We start from the raw sequence: 15,541 nt of genomic DNA, 5'->3' as shown, positions 1-15,541 counted from the left end.
CCTTTGAGGACTGTGTACACTGGCCATCACCAGCAAGTGTGTACTACTGATCCTTCAGTTGTTAACTGCCCAGCAAACAACAGGTATCTAGAATATTGTTGTTATTTTTTAAAACATTGATCATTCATGCAACATTAATAATAGCATCTCAGTTAACTCAGTTAAGTTTCTAGGAACTTTGTGAAGCAGCATAATTCTATAAAATTGCAAGAACATAAATGTTGTAATGTTACAGCCAAAACATATTAGAACCTAACCTGATCAATATTGAATTTGAATCATTTTACAGAGTTTTAAGTTAGTTTCAGTTAGCTGGGTAAATTGCTGACACATAAAATAATAATATCTGATAATTATATCCCTGGTTTTTCTTTCATTGACCTGTTTACCTTCTCTAAAAGCCAGAAAGCAGGATTAGAGTCCCAGTGCTTTAGTCCACTGCTGTACTACTTTTCTCATGCACTGGTGACAAAGTTTATTTATAGTGTTACTAGTGGAGAACCTGCACTAAGTCTGGTTTTCTTATTTTTCTACATTTATATCTTCATGCTTGTAACATTAAATTACAAGAATATCAATTTTACTTTTTTTATACATATTTATATAAGCATAATATAAAGTTGAAAAGAGTGTTATAACCTATAACCTTCTTAAACATTCAAAACCATTCATGTAGAGGGTTTGAAAAAAATTTGGTAAATTATTATGAGACATTAATTTAGCAAAAACTGTAAAGTAGATATGCATATTTTACATCTATGTATTAATTTCTTCATATATAGATTCAACCTAGTATAAAAATCCAATTATATTAAATAATTCTTATAAAAAGTCCTAACATTACTTCCTTGTCGGCAACTTCCTTATGTATACAGTGCCTCAAAATGCACTTCCTTCTAACCTTGGTGGTCCCGCCGAATGATTTCACAGATGTTGCTTAAAAACACACAAAAACTCACTGTTGCCCTTATCATACTGTCATGTCATTTTTGTAGGTTTAAGAATTGCACACTTCATTAATCAACTGAGTTTTCTTTTGGGTTTAGCATCTTGGCCACTCTTTGTTCTGTGGTGTCAGTAATATAATTTGAAATAGTTATATTTTTCAATTCAATTCAATTTTAGTTTAACAGATCTTTTAAGAATGGGGAGGGGCAACAGCATCCAATTATCTCAGTTCACCTCTATGACCATGAACCCTCCAGATCTGCTGATTATGAAGAAAACTTTTCACTCAAAGCTTGAACTAAACAAATAGGTTTTCAGCCTAGACTGAATCCTGAACAATAATTGGTAGGAGGTTTCATAATTGTATGCTTTGTAAGAGAATGCTCTGCCTCCTGCTGTAGCCTTCATTATTCAACAAACAGCCTGAATCTTTTGAGTAATGTCGGTGTAGTGGATCGTTAAAAAAATAATACTAAGTTCACTCAAGTCAAGTCAAGAGTCAAGTTTCTACATAAAACAAAGACAAGGCTAGGACTTTGCAACCTGGTGCAAACAGTGCAGGACAAGACAAACAAGACAGTGCAGGACAAGACAAACAAGACAGACAAGACAGTGCAGACAAAAAGTTACAAGGCAATACACAAATACAAAAAAGACAATACACAGAAGACAGTAAACTGAAACAGCGCCGACTGACCAGTGTCAATACTGTATGTAAATGCTGTATGTTCAGACAATATTGCTTGCAGTAATACTAGAATGAACACAGATTCTTTGCAGCAGGTCCCTGAGATAGTGTAAAAACAGCAACAACTGAAATATTATGCAGTATGTGCCAAACGACTGAAATGTTAGGCAGAGTGTGCAAAGAGCAAGAAAGTAAAGAAAGTGTACAAAACAGCATGTAAACAGTTTGTAAACAGTAAGCATGTAAACAGTTTTATGAATGTAAGTAGCATGTAAACAAGTTGATGGATGTATATTAGAAGTGTGTATTTTAGGTGTAGGTCAGTGCGGTCCATACAGATGATGTGCATGTGTATGTTGTGCTCAGTACAGTTCAGTTCAGTTATTAAGGAATCTAATGGCTTGTGGGAAGAAACTGTTACACAGTCTGGTCGTGAGGGCCCGAATGCTTCAGTACCTTTTTCGGCAGGAGGGTGAAGAGTGTGTGTGAGGGGTGTGTGGGGTCATCCACAATGCTGTTAGCTCAGTGATACAGCATAAGACCAATCGGTGCTTTATAAATGAATAGTTTTTTCTGCGTCATGTAGTGGCATTATATTTCTTATCTCAGCTAGTTCTGAGAGGAAGGTTGGCTATCTATGTGAGCTTGAAATGAAAAACCAGAGTCAGTAATCAAGTTAAAGACTTTTACTGCTGCACATGATGAAACAGGAAGACCATCCATTAATATTTACTCAGCAAGTTTACTTCTTGCTGCATGTGGACTTTCTCTCTATGTAGGACAAGTATTTCTGTCTTGTAATAATGAAGGAGAAAGTTGTGTCCGCTACATCTTTTTCAACTTTATTAAGATGCTGCTGCTCATCTAGCTTTTTAGTGAAAAATTTTATGTCATCAGCATTAGACTGGAAGATCATACTTTTAATAATGTTACTACAACCTGTCTCTGATTGGGGTTGTGTCTCCTTGCAGATTTTGACACCATTGTTGAAGTTACGGGATTGGTCTGCTACTGGCTCTGGATCAGGTTATTGACTGATCATTATCAATTTGTAGATATAAATGGTGTCTTCTCTATGCATACTAAAATTATGTTCAGTGTCCCACACAGTTCTGTTTTATGCCCACTGATTTTTATTTTGCTTCATGGTACAATTATTTGCAAACATGGTATTAGCTACCACTGTTATGCTAATGACACTCAGTTGAATGTTGCACCAGCTTAATAAGAGTGAAGAATGTGTGAAGGGCATTAAACAGTGGATGCTTACTAACTTTCTCCTGCTTCTGACAGGACAGACATACCTGTACTTGGACAGTATGCAGTCAGAAAAAAAGCTTTCTGATTGCAGAAAAACTCTCGATGGTCTTTCTGTTCCATCAAACATAGCCACCCTGAACTAGATTCCAAACAACACATTTCCCTGCTCTCTTCACCAAGTTACTCGTTTACTTGTTTACGAGGACTTTCACTGTTATATTACTGCAATATTTTTGCTCAGTTCATTCCTGTCTGACATTACCAAGCCTTTTGTTTTTGTGCTGATTTCATGGTTTAACCATTGTTTCTGTTTTACCTTGCCGGGTTTAATTGCTTTGCCTTCACGCTTTTGTTTGCTAATCGCTTGGATATTGAATGTCTGCCTGAGTTTCCTATTAAAATTTCCTATTAAAAATCATCTGACTCTGCAAGTGTTTCGTGATATAGAATAATATTCTAAAGATTAATAGTGTCTGGAGTGTATAGTTTAGAGTATGACAATAACAGTGACTATAAAAATCAGATTATAAAAATAACAAAATCTCTTGTCTGTTATATAACACTTGGTTACTATGGATTATTGGCATTTTACCCAGCCTGTGAAACAAAGTGTCCCTTGTCTGGAGTTAAACATGCCTTTCTGTTAAATTAACACTGTTTAAATGGTGATTTCCTGACGTTTATGTGGCATTATTGTATATGGGGTTGGATATGTAGACATGCAGACATATTTAAAGTCAGGAAGAAGCTCACTGTGTGAATAAGCAACTGGGTGGTCAGTTCTGATTTATAGCACTTTACTGTAACCTGACTACCTCAAATCTCAAATAAACAAATGAATGACTCCTTAAAAAAAGCTTTTAGTAAAAGTTAGGGTGGGCAGATATAAATGACACTAAATATTATGTTACATACTGTATATACAAATGAAGTTTTCTACAGCGCTACCACATCTCCAAACAGACCAGCATATGTTTTCAATAAACCTAAATTCAATACAGTATAAAAATTTAGAAATGTTGCACTTCTTTGTAGTGTGCCTGTTATAGATTTGACACTGTTATGATGTGAGTTGCTTTAGATTTTTAAAGATTCGATTTGGTTGGCTTTGATGATGAATGGCTCTTCAAGAGTCAAGTCAAAGTCAAGAAGCTTTTTATTGTCATTTCAAACATATATAGCTGTTGCAGTACACAGTGAAATTAGACAAAGTTTCAATTCAATTCAATTTTAGTTTAACAGATCTTTTAAGAATGGGGAGGGGCAACAGCATCAAATTATCTCAGTTCACCTCTATGCACATGAACCCTCCAGATCTGCTGCTTAGCCTAGACTGAATCCTGAACAATAATTGGTAGGAGGTTTCATAATCGTATGCTTTGTAAGAGAATATATATAGCTGTTGCAGTACACAGTGAAATTAGACAAAGTTTCTTCAGTACCATGGTGCTACATAAAACAAAGACAGAGCTATAAGGACTCAGTAAGTTAGTCCAAGCCACATAAAGGGCATCTGTGCAACCTGGTGCAAACAGTGCAGGACAAGACAAAAAGACAGAAAGACAGTGCAGGACAATATAAATTTACAAGACATCACACAAAAGACAGTACACAAAAGACAATAAACAAAAACAGCACTGATCAGTGTAAATACTGTGTGTTCAAACAATATTGCATGTGCAGAAATACTGGACCGAACACAGTAGCAGCAGTTGCAGCAGTTGCATGAGGTATTGTAAAGTATTGTGCAAAACAGCGATCAACAGAAATGTAAGAGCATGTGCAAAGAGCAAAAACAGTGTGCAAAACAGCATGTAAACAGTTGTATAATGGAAGAGTGTGTATTTGTTGTAGGTCTGTGCAGTCCATACAGTTGATGTGCGTGTGTGTGTAGTAATTAATTATAAGTCTGATGTTAAGTTAATAAGTCTGATGGCTTGTGGAAAGAAACATACATTCTGGTCATGAGGGCCTGAATGCTTCGGTATCTTTTTCCAGACGGCAGTAGGGTGAAGAGTGTGTGTGAGGGTGTGTGGGGTCATCCACAATGCTGTTGGCTTTGTGAATGCAGCGTGTGGTGTAAGTGTCCATGAAAGGGACTCCAATGATCTTCTCAGCTGGCCTCACTATCCACTGCAGGGTCTTACGATCCGAGATGGTGCAGTTCCCAAACCAAACAGAGATGCAGCTGCTCAGAATGCTCTCAATGGTCCTCTGTAAAACGTAGTCAGAATGTGGGGAGGGAGATGGGCTTTTCTCAGATATGCTCCATCAGAAGATCGGTGATTGTGAATATGTTGGGGTGTGTGAGATTGGGGAGTCTATCTTGATTATTTAAAGCAGTCTGCCTGAGCAAAGTATCAAAGCACCTCACTGAACTTGACCACAAGTCATGTCAGGGTGTCTCCCATGTAATTCTTCTGACTGACTCAGATTGGCTCCCATAGTCCTCATCACTTCTGCTGTTCCTTATTTATGGAAAGAGATGGAGAAGTGACGCCAATGGGTAATATAAGTTGCTCTTTGTATATAGGCACCCAAACACAGATTTAAGCATGTGATTAAGATTAAGAAACAATGATTCCTTTCAGTCTGTGAAGGAAACAAACTATATGTAGCTGCCAAAAATTGCTTGCAGACCCAAAGCCAAGTGAATTCATCATAGTTAAGAGGTCATCATTCTTATTTCTTATTATGTTATTGATATAAGGTTTGGACATTTTGCATAGAGAGTAAAACATGTGGTCAGTATAACTGTGGGTCAAAGTTGCTGAGGCATTTATTTTTCTCAATTTGAGGGCTTTTTATTTGGAAAATGTACCACAAGCCTTGAGGCAAGTTGAGCCAATGGCTCAGAAACACCACTGAAATGCCTGTGAAAATGTGAAAATAAATATTGAGATTTGTTTAAATGTGGTGTTAATACATACAGTGTTAAATATACACAGCACTCCTATGTCCTGAAGAATCTCTTGTGGCATGCTTTACATAGTTTTTTATCGGACATAGCATTATTGTTATTAGACTTTCTGTTGCCTGGAGCATCAGGTATTAGTTATCAGGCAGACAGTGGATCAGGTGTTGCTATAGAAATCAAAATGCTGGGCTGCTCTTCTATGAAATTAAAATGTATGAAACATTTAAAACATATTTATATATTTAAAACATAGTTTTCCTAAAGACTGCAATTGCTTAGGGCAATGAACAAGTTAATAACTTAAAATGATGCTCATACTTAAGTTCCTGTTAACACAATTAACACTATTTGAATGATATGTAATTTCACTACTACCAAGAAGAGGATGAGGATGAGACACCTAATAAGTCTGATTCCTCTTACCATGTCATCTCAGGGAGTTTTTAATATACAATTTTAAATTTAAATATGAACATTGGGTGCAGGAACACACAAGGAACACACAATCAACCCCCCCCCCCCCCCCCCCCCCCACACACACACACACACACACACACACACACACACACACACACACTCACTCACACACACACACACACTCTCCAACCACTAGGTGACGGTAATGATGTTGAAATCCGTCCCGGCAACAGCAATAACGAGGAAATATAAAATGTCAGCTTGCAAAATGCTCCGGTCTGGTTTGGGGTTCCTTCAGTCATCATTTCAGGTGATGCTGCCTTATGGTTGTTTGTAAAGCTGTTGCTTATCCTTCCGTACAAAGCCACGTAGATTACTTTATAAAAGAAAAACACTGCACCTGCCTACATAGCTCTATAACGTGTGCCCTATAAAGCTAACCTTAGCTAGCTGCTAATGCTTCAGACCGAGTCCTAAATGGCTGTATAGGACACGTAGTGCACTACGTAGGGTGTAGGGGCGATGTATAGCGGCTATTGTTTATTCTTCCAGCCAGTGCGCTGATATACGGAGTAAAGCGCTGTTTAGGATTCAGCCTTTAGTTCAGCTCAATGTCATTAGGTGCCTATATCTTGTTACTTTGTGCACGTGCAAAGTAAACATGTTTGCTTGATGTTTTAGTTTATTTTAGACACTTATTACATTCATTAGGACAGTGCTACATGTGCAGTAAAATATAGCTGTGATGATTTCATTATGTTATGAGATGGTGTGTGTATAATTAAACATTTTTAAAATAATGCACTGGAGCAGTAACTTAAATAATAAAAATAAATAAATAAATAAATAATAATAGTAATAAATATTATTAAGTCTTTGCAGATTTTCTGAACATTAGCAAACTTAGTGATACATATTTTGGCATTGTTGAAATATTTTTCAAATATCATGATATATTTTATCCCCTTATTATAAAGCCATAATTTATTTCTGTTTTATTTCTATTTAGTGCTCTTATGTAGGGACTTGTTACATTCAGAATTGAGCCTGGTAGTGTTTAATTTTTATAAATAAATATGCCTGTATTATACTCACAGAAGTTCAGAAATTTATATTAACAAGGTTGGACTCCTTTAATGTTTTGCATTGCTGCTGATCTAAAATTGTCTCTTAAATAGTGCACGTAGAGTAGAAGAGCCTTTTCTCTATATAGTGCACATTCATAGTAAGTGAATATGTGGTGCAAAAAGACTGTTTCTTTTGTACAGTTGTGTGGTGAGGTTTCATTACATTGGAATCCTCAATACCAGAAATCTTACAAACATCAAGTCAAGTTTATTTTACGAGCTTTTATTACAAAGTCTAATATTGTGAAGCATTTAGATTTTCAGACTTACTTACTGGACACATTTCCATGATTTGATCATGTATTGCATTTCTTTTCAGATGATTAACTTTTCAGAAACTTCAAACAGTGATCTAACAAAAAGGCTAAACTATAAACTTTAACTGCTTTGTATTGTTTCCTTGAATATGTGAGCATATTAGGTGTCATCATTTGTGAAAAAAGCATAGGACATTTAAACAGCTACACAGATCTATGTCCGAAGATCTACGTAACAAAGGCCAAACAGAAAGCATACGATGAGTTGTATGCCAGGTTAGACATGAGGGAAGGCCACGTACAGATTAGCGAGAGAGATAGAGATGGGAAGGACATACAACAGATAAGGGTGATTAAATGACGGTGACAAGAGAGGAGCTATAGTACTGTATGAGGATGTCAGGAGTGACACAGATTAGTTCAGGATATGTATGAGAGGAGTATGACAACAGTGAGATGTGCTGCAGGGCAGACAGAGGAGTTCAAGGTGGAGGCGGGGCTACATCAAGGATCGGCTTTGAGTCCCTTTTTGTTTGCTTTGGAACAGATTAACAGATGAAGTCAGACAGGAATCACCATGGACAATGATGTTTGCGGATGACATTGTGATCTGTGAGAGTAGAGAGCATATGGAGGAACACCTGGAAAGGTGGAGGTCTGCTTTGAAAAGAAGAGGAATGAAAGTCAGTCGTAGTAATAACGTGTATGAACAAGAGGGGGGGAGTAGAACAGGGAGGTTACAGGGGGCTGAGGTCAAGAAGGTGCAGGAGTTTAAGTCAAACTGTGAGACTGTGGAAGTGAAGAGGCGAGTACAGGTGGGTTGGAGTGTGTGGAGAAAAGTGTCAGGAATGTTGACAGAAGAGTGTCAGCAAGAAGCAAAGGAAAGGTGTACAAGACAGTAGAGATAGCAGCTCTGTTATATGGGTTAGAGACTGTAGCAGAGAGGAAAAGACATGAGGCAGAGAGGAGAATGTTGAGGTTCTCTTAAGGAGATTTATGGATGTGTTAAAATAGGACATGAAGGTAATTGCCGTGAGATTAGAGGATGCTGAGGATAGAGTTAGGTGGAAACGGATGATTCACTGTGGCGACCTCTAACAGGAAAAGCCGAAAGTAGAAGAAGAAATCTTTTATTTATTCTACTGTGTGCCTCATATGTAGTATCTGTATTTATAATCCGTTATAATTTATAATGTCATTTAATGTCATATATTGTCATTATAATGACACTCATTCTCCACAAGAAGTGTTTACACTGCCATAAAAATAATGCTGTTTAGTTCATTCTTTTCTTGTGTGATCTGGCCTCAAAGTTCTTATTGTGCTGCTGCTTTGTCTCTGTATTCAGGCATGTAGAAGTTCACTTGGGTTTGTGGAGCAGACCAGAGGTTATTATGTTAACTGGAGAATGCTGCGAGATGTGAAAAGAAGAGAGATGGCATACAAGTACGCAGACACAAGACTACGGATCAATGCCATCAGAAAGAACACACTCTTACCTAAAGAGTTACAGGTGCTGATCTGATTCAAATGGCACTTCTTACACATGCCACATTCTGTTCCTGTGTGTAGGTGCAATGAGGCTAACATAAAACACCTTATAATCTCATCATAACAGCACATCTATGATCCTACAACACATTTTTAAGATTATTTTTACACTTGATTAGTATAGTGTTTATAGATGACAGTGTGTTTATAATGTCCTCTGCTGTGCTGCTGATCAGTAGTTTGTGCTGTTGCAGAATATTAAGAGTACAAGCTCTAGATGGAAATTATATTTTACAAGCCAATAGGAAATTCACATTTATTCTGTGTATTATATTCAAAGGCAGTTCACTCACAGAAACAGAAGGACTACAAGTCAACTACTGAAGCATTTTTTAACTATATTTATGGCCTCCATATTCATTACTTAGTTTTTACATTTTCTTGAAATTTGCTATCATGATTGTTCTATTGAGACTCCTGTATATTTGCTGTAAGCCAAAAATTGACATAGACTTCACTTTGTTCCTGCAGGAGGTAGCTGATAAAGAAATTGCTGCATTGCCTCGAGACAGCTGCCCGGTGCGTATCCGCAACAGATGTGTGATCACGTCTCGACCCCGTGGAGTGAAACGCAGGTGGCGTCTGAGCCGCATCGTCTTCAGACAACTAGCAGACCACAATCAGATGTCAGGAATACAGAGAGCGATGTGGTGAAAACCTAACAGTGGACAATTCAGTCCTTACAGCTTACACCTTCAGGATGGAGAAGCTCAAAATTTTCAGAATCCCAGCAGGAAAGTTTTATGTGCACACGAACTATCAGTTTTGAAGATATTGTCCTGAAAATATCTTCATAATCTGGGAAACATTTTGCTGCTTTGTGTATAATAAAGCTTATTCACTATGATCCCATCAGCTGTCTGTCCTCAATTAGTTTTTACATTTAGAAAGACAAGAACACTAGAACTCTCCATACTCAGACATACCTTACAAACTTATTCTTTCAGTTTCTGCTTTAATTGGTCACTACAGTGTGAATGAAGGTGTTAAAGAAGCACATTTCAGGTTGAATGTGATCAGTTTGACATTCTCAATATCATGAGAGAAAGTGTGATCATTATAACCAGCAGATAATTGATAAGATTTTGAAACTTTTTCAGAAAAGTTCAAGGTCACAGCAAATTTAATGGCAGGATTTTTTTCTTCAATAGCTGCCAAGGTGTGTTTAAGGGGATTTCAGGCATGCAGATTTGTAAGAAGGACTAGTTATGTTGGCAGTGGTGGTATCACTCAATGCATTGGCATCAGGTTCTACTTGGGTGTTATAAACATTATAGGAGAAAACATTTTTATTGTTACTAAATTTCAAACAATAATGTGTGCCAAGGTCATGACATATTCCTGTTCTCCTCATTTGTTCCTGCTCCAAATTTTGATAAGTGAATTTCTACATTATTTGCAATATGAAATCATAGTACATTAATATGCATTAACAAAACAGGTAATTAATAGAAATAGATACTTAAATAATAGTTTTAATAAACCGTTGATAGTGAAGCTAATTTCAGTGGAAGATTATAAATGAAACTTATTCATCTTATTTAAATGTAGCTTTAATTATATACTTAACAACAAGCGTATATGGTTGCCTATATCTTGTAAATTGTTTAACTTTATTTGCATTTTAATTTTGATTATTTATTAATTTGGATCAATAATAATACGGTGCCTTTATTTTGAAATTGTATGAACGTAAGATTGATAAAAAACGATGGTTTTAAGACTGTTTATATAAAAATGATTTATATAAACTTTATGTTTATAAGTAGTATGTGTAGGTAGTACAAGTTTCTTCCAGCTGCTGTTTTAATCAGCCTATGGAATAAAAACGTTGAAGCAACTTTTATTTTGGAATAAACCCGGAAGTATTGCAGCCGAGAGGAATCTTTCTAGAAAAGCAGCAACACTTGCGTATACTGTAGAGTCTGATGTGTATGAAGCTGTTTGTAGTTTAAATCTTAGCATCTTGCTTGTGTTTATCAGCTAAATACATTAAAGGAAAGACTTATCTAAAGCAGCCAAAGACATGGACCTTAGCGAACAGGTATCTTTCTTATTCCTAGCTGTAAACTGTTGAATTGATGTTGTAGTGAATGTGATGGTGTTAATAATCATGAGGGTTAAAGTGTTCAGCTAGGATCAGTTTATAATTAGTTAGTTATAACAATGAGTATTAAACTGCCTTAATTATACAGCTTCTTTACATAAATGTACAGATTTAGGTTTGGCTTTAAATTCCCTTCTTTCACATTCATGATGTGATGGACAAAATATATCAGAAATTCTATAATAATAACTAAATAATGAAGGGCCTTTTATCAGTGTTTATCACTTTGCTGATTTTATATCAAAAACCAGATCAGTTTTCAGTCATTAGCATTAACAGAAAATTAACAGGTAAACTACTCTGGGATTAAATGAATAGAATAATGTCAGATACATGTTTATTTAATGCCTTTATGCATGAAGTCTCAACTTATTGATGCCGTTAACCAAAAAAATCTAAAAATGTTTACTTTAATGTAAATCAATTTCTAGATTTATGTCTGCTTTTATGACTGCTTTCTTTCAACAACCTAGATTCCACACAGAAGCCATTTCTGTGAATAAAATATTAATTATAATTTAGCCAACAACATTAAAACTTTATTACACTGTGTTAAACAACACTCTGTAGCACAGACATAAAGCAATGTGCAAAATTGTGACTCAAATGACTTTTTTTTTTTGAAGATGAACTTTGGATTAAATCCGTTACAGGAGTTGAGTCAAATGTACTTTGATAATTAACTTCTTGTTCAGATCACAGGACATGAGAGTGACTTGAAAGAAGTGACACGGCTCCTGGAGATGTGTGAAAGGAAGAGGGTGCAGGATGTCCTCTCACAGGAGAAGAAAAAGATCGAGAAAGAATTGGCTCAGAAACAGCAACAAAGAGAACAGCAAGCAAAAAGAGACTCTGGAGACAAAGCAGAAACAACAGTCAAGGGATACACAGTCAAAATAAACAATTATGGTCTGTATACTTTACTTGTGCTGTTGCCTAGTCTCCTTTGCCTATTAAATCATCCATTATACCAGACTGAATGCCTCTGTTAATGAATCTTTTTTTTTTCTTTTCAATTATAGGTTGGGACCAGTCTGAAAAATTTGTAAAAGTCTACATCACGCTAAAAGGAGTGCACAAAATCTTTGCTGACAATGTTAAAGTCAGCTTCACAGACAGGTACGTTACATCAAACTGCTGATCAACATGAGTAGTTAATTAATGAAGTGCTTATTTTCTGTTACAGTGTAAATCCATAGTGTGCTGCTTTGTCTTGTCTCCTTCATTATACTCCTGATGAAGTCTGTGAGACACAGACGGTTGTACCTTTCATTAATGTTCAGTTCAGTTTCATTTATATGGTATTTATTACAATGGACAACAATCGTCACAAAGCAGCTTTACAAAACTCAGGTACTGGTATCCAGTGATCCGATCCAAGGCAATACATTAATCTTAGCGAAAACAGAGTGGTTTTAGGTGATGCTGAAACTGGTTCAGGTGATGCTGAGTGGTTTTAGGTGATGCTGCATTATCATGCCAAAAGAAGCCATTAGAAGAAATTTTGGCAATGAAGGGATGCGCATTCTCAGCAACAAACAAATGCTGACATCACATTTTTCCCCATTCTAAAGGTGATGTGAACAAGACTGGCAGATGTTATGTAATGAGTTTTAGCTGAATTTGATGTCTTTTTCAGGGGTGTTACAGAGAAAAATGGTTAACATCTTATTTATATTGTACTTTTTGTATAGTTTTAGTTGTATTTTATTTATGTTGTACTTTTTTGTGTTTATTTGTTTATTAGGTTTTGTTTGTCCACAGACTGTGAAGCATATTATTTATGATGAATGATATAGAACACAGTGACATTTTACATTATTATAAAGGAATTGAAGATGATTCTATTTATTGATGACCTCAGTGTGTTCTGTGATGAAATTTTTATGTCTTTTACAGGTCTTTCAATGTGCTTGTTGAAGGTTTGGAGGAAAAAAACTATCAAATGACTGTCAACAACCTCTTGTTTCCCATTGTAGTAGAGGAGAGCAGTAGAAAGGTGAGCAGTAGAAAGATGTGTCACTGAAAGTTATCAACACACTGCATCTCTTCTTTGATCCTTTATGGTGTTATTTTTTGCACACAGGTGAAGACAGACATGGTACTCGTCATGTGCAAAAAGAAGACAGCAAAGAAATGGGAGTTTCTTACACAGGTGGAGAAACAGTCTAAGGAGAAAGAGTGAGTATGATATTATAGTAGAGTACTTAAATCTATACTTATCATCATGTACAAGTAATATGGCCTCTGGCCCTGCATTTTGTTCAGGAGATTTTGTTCTCCTTACATACACAGCACTTGCATCCATTAATATAACATTAGTTCACATTAGTTCATATTTTTTTTAATCTCACAGGTTCTTATGAACAGAAGGTAACTGGAGCATGACCACAGTTTATACAAACATATATATATATATATATATATATATATATATATACACACATACACATACATATATGTATTATATATATTATATAATAATGGTTATTTTATTGTGTAAGAACTGAGCATCCTTAACCTTGTCAGCATGGTATATACATGATCATGACAGGTGTCACATATTTATGGGCAGATTTTCTTAGTCATTCATCACCATGAGTAGGATTAAAGAATACACTAATTAAATGAGAAAGTGTATTGACCTACACACATTAAGGACTTTTCAAGAGGAAGTAATTTATCTAGAGAGCATGGTCTCAAAACTCAAACTTGGTTGCCTGGAACTTGGAATAGTACCAAATTCTATAGTCAGGTAAAATAAAGTGTTTACATTTTGGGAACAAACACATGAGATGGTTTTGGAATAATAAGGTTAGTTTTACAAAAGAGATCCACTGAAGGTCTTGTGAAACTTGTTGGGATGCATCAAGAGACTCCATGAAGCACCGGGGGATTTTAAATGAAAATAAAACTACCTAGTTGTATCTCTTAACAGGGCGAGAATCCAAAACATACATCCAGCTCCACACAATATAGTTCATTAACCACAAAATCTAGCTTTTAATGTAGACTCACCTAGGACCCTTAAAGATGGTGGAGACATAGTGTATTGAGGTGGGTATTGAGGTTGACAAGGTTTTATTAAAAAGATGCATTAGTTTGGTTTTTGGTAGGGTTTTTTATTATTATTATTTAAGTCATTGTTTCTGTTATTTTTACAGAATGTTTAATTAAGAAATTTCAGTAACGTTATTTTTAAACCATTTTTATCTTAGGGTGGCTACATTTGAGAAATTCATCCATTCTAATATGTGAAATTGCCACTAGAGGGCACATTCATCACGTTTTGTATGTTGTGCACAGTGTGTATGTTAACTGCTTACTGTTGTTGTAGTTGAAATATTGATTACATTCCTCTGGTCATGGCAACTTGTCCTGTGTTCTCCTCAGCAAACCCAACTATGATGAGAATGCAGATCCTGGAGAGGGGCTGATGAATATGCTGAAGAAGATCTACTCAGAAGGTGATGATGAAATGAAGCGCACAATCAACAAGGCCTGGGCAGAGTCACAGGACAAGAAAACCAAAGGAGATGATTTTGATTTCTGAGTCAGTCTCTAAACTAACATTGAATTACAGTTTGTCACCTACGTTCCATTTCTGTATAACTGGCATATCATGGCTAACATGGATTTTCTGCAGTTGTCATTCCCCCAATACTGTCAGAAAACATTTGCTCCTGAATTGTGACATGCTGCACTCTCTATTGGATTTTCAAGATTGCATAAATGATGGAAAATAAAATATCAACAAAGAAAATTGGATTTTCATGTGTTCAGTGGCTGTTAACCATCGAGCATTGGCTTAACCATATTCTGGGGTTTTCTCACAACCTTTTGAAAGGATGCTGCATTAAAAATATTACATACATATATATATATATATATATAAAATGGTATTTGTTTGTTAGCTCCTATTACTGAGGTCTTATTGTTGATGAAAGATTGTTTGCTCTTTTCAAATCAGCTAAGGGCTTGTAGGTAGGTGGGTATGATGAATGAATAGCAGTGACTACAGTAACAAATTAGACTTTGATGAACTGTTCAAATTCAATACAAAATGGCATGAGATTTAGAAGTATTGCCAGGCAGAAAAGGGGAAGTTGTGTTGAGGTAGTGCCAAAGAAATCCACCAGGGGGTGCAGGCTGCATTATTATTATTATTATTATTATTATTATTATTATTATTATTATTATCATCATCATCATCAACATGACACATGATAATGATCCTTTTATGTGACAGGACATTTTAAAATAAAGAAA

The 15,541-nt window shown here is 35.8% G+C and overlaps 2 protein-coding genes across 2 annotated transcripts; both read left to right on the top strand.

The window, feature by feature from the left end:
* The first annotated feature begins 6,414 nt into the window (after nucleotides 1–6,414).
* mrps14 (mitochondrial ribosomal protein S14) lies at nucleotides 6,415–10,017 on the top strand. Its single transcript, XM_060873409.1, has 3 exons — nucleotides 6,415–6,540; nucleotides 8,963–9,127; nucleotides 9,637–10,017. The coding sequence occupies exons 1-3, from the start codon at nucleotides 6,436–6,438 to the stop codon at nucleotides 9,817–9,819; spliced, it is 453 nt and encodes a 150-aa protein (XP_060729392.1). The 5' UTR covers nucleotides 6,415–6,435; the 3' UTR covers nucleotides 9,820–10,017.
* Nucleotides 10,018–11,031: 1,014 nt separating this feature from the next.
* On the top strand, nucleotides 11,032–15,037 carry cacybp (calcyclin binding protein). Its single transcript, XM_060873949.1, has 6 exons — nucleotides 11,032–11,209; nucleotides 11,968–12,181; nucleotides 12,295–12,391; nucleotides 13,172–13,271; nucleotides 13,359–13,453; nucleotides 14,666–15,037. Exons 1-6 carry the CDS (start codon nucleotides 11,192–11,194, stop codon nucleotides 14,823–14,825), a joined length of 684 nt encoding a protein of 227 aa, XP_060729932.1. The 5' UTR covers nucleotides 11,032–11,191; the 3' UTR covers nucleotides 14,826–15,037.
* Nucleotides 15,038–15,541: the final 504 nt, after the last annotated feature.

The sequence above is a fragment of the Tachysurus vachellii genome, chromosome 7 (genome assembly GCF_030014155.1).
Source record: "Tachysurus vachellii isolate PV-2020 chromosome 7, HZAU_Pvac_v1, whole genome shotgun sequence".
Classification (NCBI taxonomy): Eukaryota; Metazoa; Chordata; class Actinopteri; order Siluriformes; family Bagridae; genus Tachysurus; species Tachysurus vachellii.
The sequence above is the reverse complement of the archived record's forward strand: the minus strand, read 5'-3'. Positions and strand labels throughout refer to the sequence as shown.